General features: G+C 31.2%; 1 protein-coding gene across 1 annotated transcript; it reads right to left on the bottom strand.

The window, feature by feature from the left end:
• Window positions 1–1,907: 1,907 nt before the first annotated feature.
• On the bottom strand, window positions 1,908–8,290 carry LOC110021975 (probable 6-phosphogluconolactonase 2). Its single transcript, XM_020720761.1, has 3 exons — window positions 8,071–8,290; window positions 7,851–7,986; window positions 1,908–2,682 (listed from the first exon to the last, which is right to left on the bottom strand). Exons 1-3 carry the CDS (start codon window positions 8,241–8,243, stop codon window positions 2,167–2,169), a joined length of 825 nt encoding a protein of 274 aa, XP_020576420.1. The 5' UTR covers window positions 8,244–8,290; the 3' UTR covers window positions 1,908–2,166.
• Window positions 8,291–14,016: the final 5,726 nt, after the last annotated feature.

Here is a 14,016-nt window from a genome sequence, read left to right as displayed (position 1 = left end):
AAGTTGGTTGTGAGATGCTCTATCTGTAACCATGAATAACATCAACCGAAGTTAGCCCCGTGATCATAAACGAAAAAAGTTGAGATTCTTAGACAGATGATTTCTAGAAGGTAGATATAGAAAAATGTATAACTTATAATCTCTAGCATTACAAGGACTACGAAAAGAACGAGGAGAATATGATAACTCAATCATATGCAATCAAAGCCACTCAATTAGATTTATAATCATGTTGTAGGAGTATTAATTAAAATCATGTCTAAAAGTACAAAATTTATATCCTAAGGAATAGATATGAATGTAGGTTATTGCTCTTAAGTGAGAATTTAAATGAATGCAAAAGATAAACTATATTATTAATATAAAATCAACGTTTGGAGATTTTGCATGTTAGCAAGTGCAACCCTACATCTTGCCTAGGAGACATAAATAATATAATTTTAATGTATTAAAAATAATTAATATGAAGCCATGCAATTAATTTTAAGGAAAATTTTCCCAAATTAATTTTAAATTGATTAATCAATTTATTAAGTAAATAGAAAAGATTTTATAAAAGAGAGAGCAAAATAAAAAAAGCATTATGTGAACTACTAGAAGACTATAAAAATAAGAAAACAATGTAATGCAATGGTGATGAGAGAATAAAATGTAAACCAGTGAAGTTGACAACTAAGCTCTACATAATATATATAAAAAAAAAAAAAAATAAAAAAAAATAAAAAATAAAAAATAAAAAACTGGCAACAAAGTGCAAACCTTGGAATCCCTCTACTCCTAGTCTTTGCCATCTGATTCAACCTGTGTACACCTAATGCATTTGATAAAAGAGTATTTCAGATAATCTTAAGTGCATTTATAGGCCATAGCACATCTCATAAATATTATACTTTTCATGAAACATGTTTTAAAAGACTCCTAAGTGATGTTGTCTTCTTTGAACATCAATTTTTCTTCCTTCTCCATGTTAAGCCTCAGCCAAAGACACATGTTTTCACTAAGTTTAATGAATCCAATTAGTCCTGAATAATGCAAACTTGAATTTGCATATAAAAGAAAAAAGATCCAATTTTATCAATTTGTGGGACTGACCCACCATTGGAGAAGTGAACATTGCAACCACTTGAGCGCTCTAGTTGGAATGATCACTACAACTAGATGGTCTTCCAGAATATCTTATCCTCTAAATTGATAGAGATTTCACCTAACGTTGGCTTGGGTTCCTATTTATTCATGCTATTCAGATGTATAAGTAAAACATGATCGTTGAAAGGAGACTATAGTTGAAGAACTTCGAGCTCTTGAGGATAAATCATACATGGGAAATCACATATTATTCTCCAAATGTTAATACATTGGCTTCAAAAGGGTCCGCTTCCTTCTGGTGATACATGGGATCAATATATGGCACATTTAGTTATACTTAATAATAAACAAGAATATGACTCTAAACAAACATTTGTTCTTGTAGATAAAATGATCAGAATGATTATTGTACTGTTGCTTTACAAAGGTGGATGCTGCACCAAATAAATGTTAAAAATACCCGTCTTCATGGTGATCTCAACTAGGCGATCTACATGATATTTCCACTTGCTGTTCCGCCTCCGATCCTTCAAATGTATACAAACTCAAGCACTCTCTATATGGATTGAAACAAGTCCCTCGTACATGGTTTGATGAATTTCAATCAAATTTACTTAGTTTCTCATTTAAATAGACCAAATAACGACTCATTGTTATTTCTTTGTGAGACATCCAACGTTATTACTATCCTCCAAGTCCATATTCAAGACCAAATAACGACTCATTAATTTGAGGAGCATACTCCATAATCTATCAAATATTAATCACATAAGAGATAAAAATATTAATATAAATAAAACTCTAAATAAAAATAATACATCTCTATATAAGTTTCCAGTAAATAATTTCCAGTAAGTAACAAAATATATGGCCTCTGCTCTCCTCATTCTCACACACTCTCCTCTTCAAATAATTTCATAAATATACTCTCATTTCCTTTTGCAAAAAAGAAAGGGATTCCATGCCTTAATACATTATTGGCTTATTAATAATACTCCCTCATATACCCCAAAAAAAGAACAAAAATGAACCAACATATATCAAACCCAATGAGCTCATCAACATACTGAAATCTTGGCCTTAATGTTGTATTCCACCATGTTCGTTTTCATCGGCTTTAGCATCGAGGAAAGATGCAGATGATTTGTCCAGGAACCACACCAGCTTCCCTTCACTTGGGTTCACCATCTGGGCTGGCAAAGCAGCATCGAGGCCGTCGGCAATACAATCAACAACTCGCTTCACGATCATCGCCTTATCATCACCTACTGCCAACATCGCAATGTTGGATGCCGAATTGATCACTGGAAGCGTAAATGTGATCCTCTCCGGCGGTGGCTCGGGCGAATCCGTGAGGTAAGTGACCCACTCCTCCTTGTGCTGAAGCAAAATGTGGTGAGGGAAGAGGGATGCCAAATGACCATCGGAGCCGAGTTCGAGGACTATAAGATCGAACTTTGGACAATCATTGCTCTCCGAGACATCGATCGTGCGGACCTTGACGAGCTGCCGGATCATGAATTCGTATTCTCGCGCTGCTTGCTCCACCGTCAAATTATCATTTATGGAGTAGATGTGGCTGTTGAGGATAGAGACCTAGAAATTAATGTTGAGATGTTAGTAGACTTAATTACACATTCAAAATGTGGACATGGAGGATGAAGAAGAGTTGATTTGTATGTGAAATATTATGAATATATAAAATATCACTTGAATGAAAAGACTGCAAAAAATTAAACAGGTGGAATCAATTCAGGGAATTATGCTGAGAATAAGTTCTGGCACCAATAATACAAAGAGCTAAAAGAAATTCACAACCCATTATATGATATGACAGAAGAAATTAAAACACGGAACATGAAAAATTATTGATTTCGACAGATAAAATACTGAAGAATAATGATTCTGAAACATTTTGTTGAGATGGGATTAGTATGCAAATCAAACCTACAATTCTAAGTTTTGAACCTTTTGCAACATTTAGTTAAAGCTTTATTTCAAGTATTTGGTAAATAATGAGGACCAAAGATTCAAAATTTAACTTCATATTGTTTATTTTCAACACTGACATTGTCAAATCTCAAGCCCCGAATATCAAAAGTGGAGGGTTGTGTTAGGCAGTCGATAGCCAATGTAAAATTTGTCGAAAAATCATGACATGAATTCTTTTAATTATTGTGTAAATGCTACGGCGTCCGCTGCAAGCAACGCGTTGTATGGCTTGAATACAGTGAAAAGTGTGAAAAAACCGCTACACCGGCGCCTGAGTATAATGTCAAATAAGCAAGAGTTTTCACATTACAAAAAGATCTAGGTAAAGAAGTTAGTCCATGAAACTAAAATTAGGATAGGATCTTGGAATATAAGTAATTTCAAAGGCAAATTAATAGAATCAGTTGATGATATGATTTATAGAAATATAAATATCTTATGTATTTAAGAAACTAAATGAGTTGGAGAAAAGACTAAGAAGATTGATAACCTAGATTTTAAACTATAGTATTCAGATAAGAGTCGCACTAGAAATGGTGTAGGTATAATTATAGATAAAAGTTTGAAAGATAATGTTGTAAAAATTAAGTTTGCCTACTAGGAATTATTCTCGCAGAATTAGATGGGGGCACCAAAAAGACAGTTAAAATTATTTTTATGAGTAAACTTCAAAATTTGTAATGTTCATGAAGAAACAAATTCTATGTGGAATAAAGTAACAAACACAATTAAATAAGTGACAAATGATATACTTGGAGAATTAAAAGAAAAAAAAAATTCTATAAATAAAAATAGTTTGTGGTGGAATAATAATGTGTAAGAAAATATAGAATATAACAATTTATGTTATAAAAATTGGTTTAAATATAAAAGCTTAGAAAACTGAGAAAATATAAAATGAACCATAGGGAGTCCAAGAGAATAATCTGTGACACTAAAATTTCTACTTTTAGTGATCTTTATAATATATTAGATACTAAAGATGGTGAAAAATATATTTATAAACTAGTCAAATAAAGAAAAAAGAAAAGTAAATATTTAATTCAAGTAAAGCGCATTAAAGATGAAAATAAAAAAGTGTTTTTCTTAGGAAAAGATATTCAACATAGATGGGTGAGTTATTATGATAAACTTTTTAATAAACTTTATGAAAATATAATCAACCTTAGTTATCTTAACATCGTTAATAATAATAAGATATTTAATTTTTACCATCGCATTAGTAAAACAGAAGTTGAGGAGGTTTTAAAGAAAACCAAGGGTGGAAAATTTGTAGGATCTGATGATATCCCAATTGAAGTGTGGAAATATATAGGAGATTTGAGTGTTTCTTGACTTACTAAACTCTTTAATATTATTTTAAAAACTAAAAAAATATCTGAGGAGTGGAAGAAGAGTATTTTTGTCATTATTTTTAAAAATAAAGGGGATGCACCCAAAAGTGTGCAAATTATAGAGGAATTAAATTGATGTGTCAAACTTTAAAATTATGAGAGGGTAATTAAACATAGTTTAACACGTATTACAAATATTTCTTATAATCAATTTGCATTTATGTCGGGCAAGTCTACTATGGAAGCTATACATTTATTGAGAGGTTTAGGTTTGATGGAGAAGTTGATGGAGAAGTTCAGAGAGAATAAGGATGGTCTACATATGATTTTTATTGATTTAGAAAAAGCTTATGATAAGGTTCCAAGAGATATCCTTTGAAGTGTTCTAGAGAAGAAAAGTGTTGATATGAATTATATTCAAGTCATTAAAAAAAGTATAATAGAGCTGTTTTACTTGTGTTCGAACAGAGGATTGACCAAATATTTTTCTATTTTAGTTGGACTACATCAGGGATCAACTTTGAGCCCATATCTTTTTGCTTTAGTCATGGATGCTCTTACTAGACATTTACAGAGGATGTACCTTGTGTATGTTTTTCTGTGATGATATCCTTCTAGTGGATAAGACTAGAGAGAAAGATCAGTTAAAACTTGAATGATGGAGGTCTAAATTTGATTCTAAAGGCCTTCATTTAAGTAGAACTAAAATTGAATACATGGAATGTAATTTTAGTAGTAGTAGCTCTAGTGACAGAGTTGTAACTATGGGTGATCAAATTATTAAAAGGTGTGAACGCTTTAGATATCTCGAGTCTATTGTTCAAAGTGATGGTGATATAGATGGGGATGTTAGCGGTATAATTCAAGTTGGTTGATTGAAGTGGAGGAATGCTTCGAGCCTATTGTGCGATAGAAAAGTACTGCTTAGACTGAAAGGAAAATTTAATAAGATGGTGGCGAGACCAGCAATGCTCTATGACGCAGAATGTTGGCCTTTAAAAGAGAAGCATAAAACTAAGTTAAGTGTTGTCGAGATGAGAATGGATAGGTGGATGAGTGACTTTACATTTAGAGACAAAATGCGAAATGAATATATCCGTGATAGGGTTGTTGTAACTCCAGTGGCATGGCAGACAAAATTAGAGCGAGTCGTCTTAGATGGTTTTGTCACATTAAACGTCGACCATCTGATGATCCAATTAGGAGAGTAGATATTTTAGATTCAACTTATGTTAAGAAAGACAAAGGTACACCCAGAAATACAAAGGCATATTGTATAAAAAATGACCTTAATCTATTAGAAAAAATGAAAATATGACACTCAATAGGGCGCAATGGAGAAAAAGGATTCATGTAGCCGACCCCAGACAACTGTTTATTCTTGTTGTTGTTGTATGTCATCAATGATGCAAACGACAGATGTCCACCATTTTTTTTTTGGAAGTTGAGTCTTAATGACAACTAAGTTATGAATTAGCGGTTAGTGATTAGGATATGTTTTGAACTTGAGTCTCCTAGTTGGATAGAAAGCTCTTCGCAAATTTCTCCATAAGCCTTGCACGATGTCTTCCAGTTCATGCAAGTATAAAAGAAACACAAATGATCAACCTTCAATTCAATTTATAAGGCGAAAAAGAGAAACTTTTGAAAACTTCATCTCACTATTCATGTTTTTTGATTCATAAAAAAGTTTTTTTTGTGGTTCTCGCGACTCGAGTGATGGACCAATGATTATCCAAGTAGCTCTTGTGGCATTGAGCATGAAATACTTGTTCAGATGCTTTTTGTTGTTGTATGATCCAATGCACGTCAAGAATAAGCTAACATTAATAAATATGATGTTTAAAAAAAAGTAGGCAAGGACATGTAATCATGCAACTTTTGATTCAATTAAATATTTGACTGAAACTTCAAATTTATGTGCACAATGCTAGTGATTTCGTCGAGTACTATAAAAGTACGACAAGCTAATTCTAGAACTCGTTTTCTATTATTGGCGTTAGGCTTGAATTTTTAGACACTTTATGGACTATTTTCTTCAGTTTATCCAACTTCTTATAAATATCTAGAGCTCTTTATCAGCTTCATATTTGATAAAAAAAATATTTACATACATACCACTTAATTCCACACCTAAATTTTAACTTTTACATATGAGCCACCTTACATATGCATAAAAAGCTATGTTTTGATTTTTTTTAAGTTAAAATAGTGTTATTTTTGATGTGATATGAATGATTTGGATGGTGTAAATGTTAAAATTAAAGTTTAGGTGTTAGATATGTAAATGCATAGGAATAGATTGGACCGGTATGTATGTAAATGCCCCTTAAAAAAATTGGAGTTTAATTGCGATGGAAAAAATTCAGTTGCTTATTGGGCTTTCAAAGTTCAAATTTCTCATTCATTTCTTCATTTTAATCAATCATTACATTATCATTTTAGTTCTGATTCCCACCTTGTTTGCATCTAAATAAAGTAAAATTTTGTACATCAAGCGGCCTTAAAAATCTAAATCCTAATTTTCTTCATGTGATCCACATACCTTAAATTAATTGTTCACTCAAAGCCCTAAATTTCGTCATTCAAATTTGACGAAGAGTTTGCTAGAGGGTAAAGGGGCATACGAAATTTTTTTTTCCTGTACATAGCATCTTGGTATTGTACCTGCAGAACCCCAACTTTAAGCCAACAGCGCCCCAACGCCTAGAGGCAACACCGCTGCTCCTAGTTTAGGTTTAGCACCCGATAGCATGACACTGCAGTGCCCAAATGCAACTCCATGAAGCAAGTAACGATATTTGGACAGTTTTCACTTGAAGTTTCGGTTTTGTTGATAGGAAGGGTTCAAATTTTTAATTCTCTTATGCAAATGAGAAGAAAACAGCGTTCTGAAGTGTTTCAAAGTGTGAAGAGGTTTGAGTGGTGTAATTTGTACGAATCTGCTCACTCTTCTAGTGAATTTCTTGATGTGAGGCTTCATGGTATTTTCTATTCTCGGGTGTTTTTTTATTTTGTGCGCTTCTGTTCAAATTTTTGCTACGAATCTCTTGAATCAATTTTTGCAATTTAATATCTCCCAGAACCTATATCATATAATAGTTGCACAAAAGTACCAATGCAAACGTCTCTATTCCATAAGCATAAACGACCATAATCTAAACTTCTCAGAAAAATAAAATGGCAACATGAACTGGTATCTGAACAATTGAAATATTACATCAAATATCAAGAACGTTGACATTTAATCTAACTATAACTTTTCCATCACAAAAACTAATGAACCAAAGCATATTTCATGTTGAAGAAGTGAAATCAAACAAATTTTTTAAGTTCACAAAGAAGAACTATATAAAAAAAATTAGTTTTAGAATCAAAATTCAATCTTTTCTCCATCCAACAAAATTCCCAATGAAGATATGACAATCTTATACACACCTTCGAAAGAAATCCATCCTTCATCAGCCTATAGTTGCTGTCGACGTGATTCTTTCCCACCGCCCGCTCGTCGGCCCAAAAAACATACCATTTTGTCCAGTCCACAGTCTTGTTATAAGGAGCTTCAGAAAGCTTCCTGCGTCAATCAATAAATATATTTGAATTTAAGCTCTAGGCCCGTTGTTAAAGAAGTATGAAATTACAACAATTACAAATATACCCCATCAGGTTGATTAAAGAACCACCAGTTAAGGCAATTGTAAAAAATCCCCTTTCTCTTACAAAAACCTCTGATAATTGTGCAATATACTCGGCCAAATCTGTAGCCAAATCATCCAAACTTTCAAAAACTCTCAGCTTATTGCTGCTCCTCACATCACCAGAAGCAGCCATTATGCAAAACCAATAAGTCCAGTTAGGAAGAGTTCCCACAAGAACATAAAACATAAACACAAGGCCTGTAAGACCTGTAAGAAAAAAAAAAAAACTGGAATTCATTATTAAATATGAAAATTTTAGACTAAAACTAGTTTACACAACAGGAGTCTTTGGCAATATACTTAATTATTAAAACAAAGTTGCAATTTTGAATGTTGAAATTGGATTAGTCCAGTCAGGAAGAATACCAATCTGGTATCCAGAAAAAGAAAGAAAAATAAAATTAAATAAAATTACACTGCAAATTCGCAATTTAAGACTTTATGAGCTAATCGGCAAGAAAAAGGCTTCAACCATGATATACAATCCATAAAACCAAACAGAAAACTTTATCAGAAACAGTTGATCGGGGGAAAAAAGGAGACTTTTTTAGCACCAGAAATGTTCAGAAAAAGCCAAAGAGAAAACCAAAGGGGAAGAATTAGAAGATCACTAGGTGCGTACAATTTATCAAATCATCAAATCAAAAAAGTTCAGACTGATACCAACAGACTAACAGATGAAGAACAGGAAGCAAAAAAAAATCAAAAGATTTCTCTCAAATAACCTTCTCGAAAAATGCTCCAGTTCAGCTCGAAGCCAGAGAAATCCCAATCCCAAAATATCCCCTTTCAACTTCCATCATCTAGAGTGAGAAAATGAGAGAAGATGAACAGGAACAAGAAGAAGAAGAAGCAAAGGATTAAGCTTTCTGACAGAGATTCTGTCAAATAAAAACAGGCAGGAGAATCCTCTTATTCATATTCACACCAAACCAATCTAAAACCCCAAATCCACAAGAAACCCATTAAAAAAACACCAAACCCCATCTCAGAATAAAAAAAGGTGCAGGGGAATGGATAAGCTGAAGTAAATCAAAGCCGGGAAGCATCGCAAAACTAAAATCGTCAACTTTCTGTTCATAAAAAAACCAATTTTTTATTCAGCGATGATGTTCAAAACTCAGAACACACCTTATGCTTCAGCCCGCACGTACATTCCGGTATGCTGAGCTCAAACACAAAGAAAACCCCTCCTTCAAAACTGCCCCTTTTGTACCTCTGCCGAACCCGACGGAACCTCTGCAAGATAATTCGGTTACATCTCTCTCTTTCTCCGAGAAAACTTCATCATTTTCCGAAAGAAAAAACATAAAAAACTCGGCTTTGTTTCTCCCTCCCACTTTATAACCCAGAGGAGAACACGTGTTCCAATGAAAATGTTCCAAGTGGACGAATCGCCTGTGCTCTCCAAATCCAACGTCCCACAATTGGCAAAATCTGATTTTTCTTCTCTTTTCTTTTTCCTCCTCCATATTTTATAAAAGAAATATATGTATATATGATAAAAATAATGTAGAGCTGTAAAGCACCGACATTTATTAAAGTTGATTACATGGAAGAAAATTGATCAGCACATAATAATACTGATACTGATATATTTATAGGCTCTTTGGTTGCATATATTTTAAGAATATAATAAATTAAATTTATTTTTTATATGCAATAACTATTTCTTCATAATAACACTATCTTCCCTAATTTAGGATAAGGATGGACTTGTGTATTCAATATTCCCAGTAGATTAATGCAACTGGGTCAGACCACATATCTTTTTTTCTTTTTCTATCATAAAAATTGAGGTGTCTGATTCTATTTAACTTTTCTTTTACCTGAGTGTGTGTTGTACTTTCATATAATACTAAGACGCTGAATAATCACTCTATTAGTATGAATATTCTAACTCTATTATAATTTATTAATTCTTGAAAGTATATGCTATATTAATAGCCTGCAACTAAATTTAAAAAATGGAAAAAAATAATTAACACTAAAAAATTGACAATAAAATAGTCTAGTATATCTAAAATTAAATGTGATTTATACTTTGAAACAAGATTTGATCAAAGTATAATACTTAAGATAAAAAAAAAGGAATCAAATCATTTCTATTCAATCAATTTCATATATATTTTTAATTTATGTACCATTTGCTCTTCTATTTATTACATTCTTATCATAGTTCATATAAATAATAACCTTTTTTATTGTATATATAATAACTTTATATATTTAAAGGATAAGAATTTAAATGTTTTTTGAATCTTTTTATTCTAATATAAAATGATGCCTGATTTTTAAATAAGAAAATTCTTAATTTTCTTACGTTTATAATATATATATATATATATATATATATTTAATTTTTCTTAAAACTATTTTCTTATTGATTTCTTCGCATAACATTTTGAATTAATCTCTAAGATTAAAATCACCAATAAACCAAGTTAAGTCAACCAATAACCATATTTGGCTTTGGTAAGACAAGGTTGAATAGTATCAAATCAGTCTTGAGCCGAAATCTAAGGCAAATGTGGGGTCTTCATGAAGTTGCTATATATAAACCAAATGAAGTACTCTTTTTCTCAATATTGAAATCAAGCCACCGCTTTGCTCTCGAGGACGTAGGCATCTGTATCGAACCTTGTAAATCTCTGTGTGTTCTTCTGAATTTGTGTCGATTCCTATTTTTTTTGCCCTAATTTTTCATATATATATTTATTCAAAGAAACAAATAACAATTTTTTTATAGTCATTGCATTTAAATATGTTAAGTTGAAAAAAAATAGCTTCCAACCACAAAAAAAATTATGAAAATCAATAAGAAAATAGTTTCTCAAATAGAACTGTGATAACAATATGAAATTCAAAACAAACATAAAATTATCCCAAACAAATCCTAAATCAGATGCTACAAAAAAAAAAAAAAATCAATAAGACAATATAACTAACATTATTTAAAAAAACATATTTTTTAAATAATTATATGAATTAAAAATAAAAAAAGAAAAATCTTTTCATTTTCTTCATTGATTTTTAAATAAATGTATGCATTGTTTTTTTGGCAATTAAATATAAACGTATGGGATTTGGTAAACGTATTTATGGCCATAATCGCTACTTTGATCTTCAGCATTTAATACTAATAATACTTATCGTGTGGCATTTTTGTTAATCTTTTAATTGTTTGATGTGTAAATTATGGGGAAAAAAAATATATGAGGACAAAAAACTATTGTATTTTGTTAGAAATGGCTTTCATTATTAATTACGCATAAAAAAAAATATATGAGAAATGCCATATTCTTAAAAAAGTGGACTGATTATCATTTTATGGTCCGTTTGGTGCAGCGGTGTGACACAGACTGCATTTTTGTCTCTTCAGGTGAACTGTGTTTTGACTGTTTTTTCAAAAAATTATTGCTGAAATCTGCGTTTACCCACCACACATTACTAGTTGTAGTGACAGCTTTCTAGCTACAGTTATACTTAAAAAAAAATTGTAACCGTAACTTTTTGAGCATCTGATCATTATTCAGCAGTTTCGTAACTACTTTTTAGTTAGCTTCAGCTGCCCCAAATAACCCTTAGTCTCATAATCTATAAAAGTGCCACATTAATCCCCAAATTCTTTGAATTAGGGCAAAAATGGTCCTCATGGAATACTACTTACAGAATCTGAAGACTATTTTGATACTTCTGTGAACTCTGGAACTGCAACAATCACATGGAAATAGTCTGAGAACTATTTTGACACCTTACTCATTCTCATAATAAATAAATAAATAAAACATTTATTTACTTTCAACATAAAGAATTTGAGTCATATATTTTATATTTACATTTTATTACCATAAAAAAATACTCATTTTATAAAAGTTTTAAATATTTTTCTCATTTTAATTTATTAAACTAAAAATTTACAAAAAAAAAAAAAATCATATAATTTCTTTTATTGTAATGGTTTGCCAAACGGTCTACTAAATGAATGTAGCAATAATAGAGAACCAGTTGTCTATTATGTCGCTATTAAGAGTTTATTTTTATTTCTTTTGTAGGGTTTTGGTTAGTAATGTAATAATATTATTTAGGGATAATTACATACAGAGCACAAGAAATATTAATATTTACAAATCAAACACTTTTGTGATTTTTTTGAACAATGAAATAGATGCATTTACGCGTGCCACGATAAAGCTATAGAGAATTTGATTAAAATAAAAAACACGGGTTGGGGTTTTATCACGATCTTTGATATTTGAGCGAGAATTTGAAGAATGGATGAAAGAAAGAGGGTGGGATGAAAGAGGGTGGTTGATTTGTAAATAGCAATGTTTTGGGTGCCCAATATGTAATTGTCCCTATTAATTAATTAATTATGTAAATTTTCATTTATATCTCATAATATCATACAGCAACAGCAAAATATTAATTTTTATAATATATTTGTCACCTTATATGAATGAAAAGCCTCATTTATCTTGGAGGTGGCCCATTATTAGTTATATTTCAAGAGATATATAATATTATGTGATAGAAAATTGTAGGGCAGAATAGTAGATGTTTCAATGTGCTGGAAATGAAGAATTATAAATACAATACATAGTATGAATGAATTTAAAGTTGACGCCATAGTTCATTTCAGTTGAATTTAGAATTCGGTCAGTTTGATTGAATTTGAGTTCCACAATAAAATGCAATCGGTAAGCCGCCACCGCCCGCTACCACAGCCGGTCGTCTGCCGCCGGTTCCCCATTGCCGCCATAACAAAAGTTGTATTTTGAAATACAATGTTTTTAATATACAAACCAAATGAAAATGCATAGAATTCTACGTTTATTAAACATTGAACTGAAAAATTCTAAAATATTTCTAATACATTGTAATCAGAGTGCTCTGCAAATTTTTTACATTGAATCTCATTTTGAGCAAATCAAACAATCCCTTGATGATAATTGATAAGAGATGAAGTGATTCAAGATGCATTTGGGGCGGCAGTGCTGTGCCGCATCACAATTTTTACAGTTTGGCAAAACTATGTTTTATATGCATACTCGAAAATCTGCAGCTGAAAACTATGTTTTCTCAACAAGTCTGACGACCTGTAGTGACCGCTAGAAAGCTGCAGTTTGTTTTTTTTTTCAAAAAAAAAAAAAAAAAAAAAAAACAAATATGTAATCGTCACTATAATTTTCTGAATAACAGTTATTTCCTTAGCAGCTTCACAGTTATTTTTTCAAACAGTTATTGTTGTGGCGTGCAGACCATCAATTATTGAAATTGGAGATTAGGATAAAAACAAGTATAGTTAACATTTTCCTTGTCTAAGTTTAATGGGATTTTAGCAGATTCCGTGACAGAAAGGCCGAGGAGATTGGTTGGAATATTTTTGTTCATATTGAATTAATGCCTTGATGGAGACTTGGATAATTTTTTTTATAATATATGATGCCTTAATAAAAAATTCACTTGATTAAATGAAAATTTTAATATAAGTTATGGTAATCAAAATGCTAAGATTAAGATATATTTTAATATAAATTCTAGTATTCAAAGTGCTAAGATTAAGATATTAAGATGTCTAGAAACTAATATATGATTGAGAGAATCAACGTGATGCCATGCTAAAAAATTCACGACGATTGACTAACGAATTATTGTATTAATATTATACGATAATTTTGTGTACTTACATGAAAGAAGATAACTTGTAAGGACATCAAAAATTTTTATGTGGAAAATAAGAATAGTGAAAATAAAAAATTATTGGATCTTGTCAGTTAAAATATTCCACTTTGAATTGGTAATTATAGGTATGACTCATTGTTTTACAGGCGGGAAATAATTATAATATTGGTGCACGGAATAACTCATTGCCTTGTGACAGTGAATGGTCATTGTGGGGAGTG

Source organism: Phalaenopsis equestris, unplaced genomic scaffold (assembly GCF_001263595.1).
Source record: "Phalaenopsis equestris unplaced genomic scaffold, ASM126359v1 Scaffold000002, whole genome shotgun sequence".
In the NCBI taxonomy this organism is placed as follows: domain Eukaryota; kingdom Viridiplantae; phylum Streptophyta; class Magnoliopsida; order Asparagales; family Orchidaceae; genus Phalaenopsis; species Phalaenopsis equestris.
The sequence above is the reverse complement of the archived record's forward strand: the minus strand, read 5'-3'. Positions and strand labels throughout refer to the sequence as shown.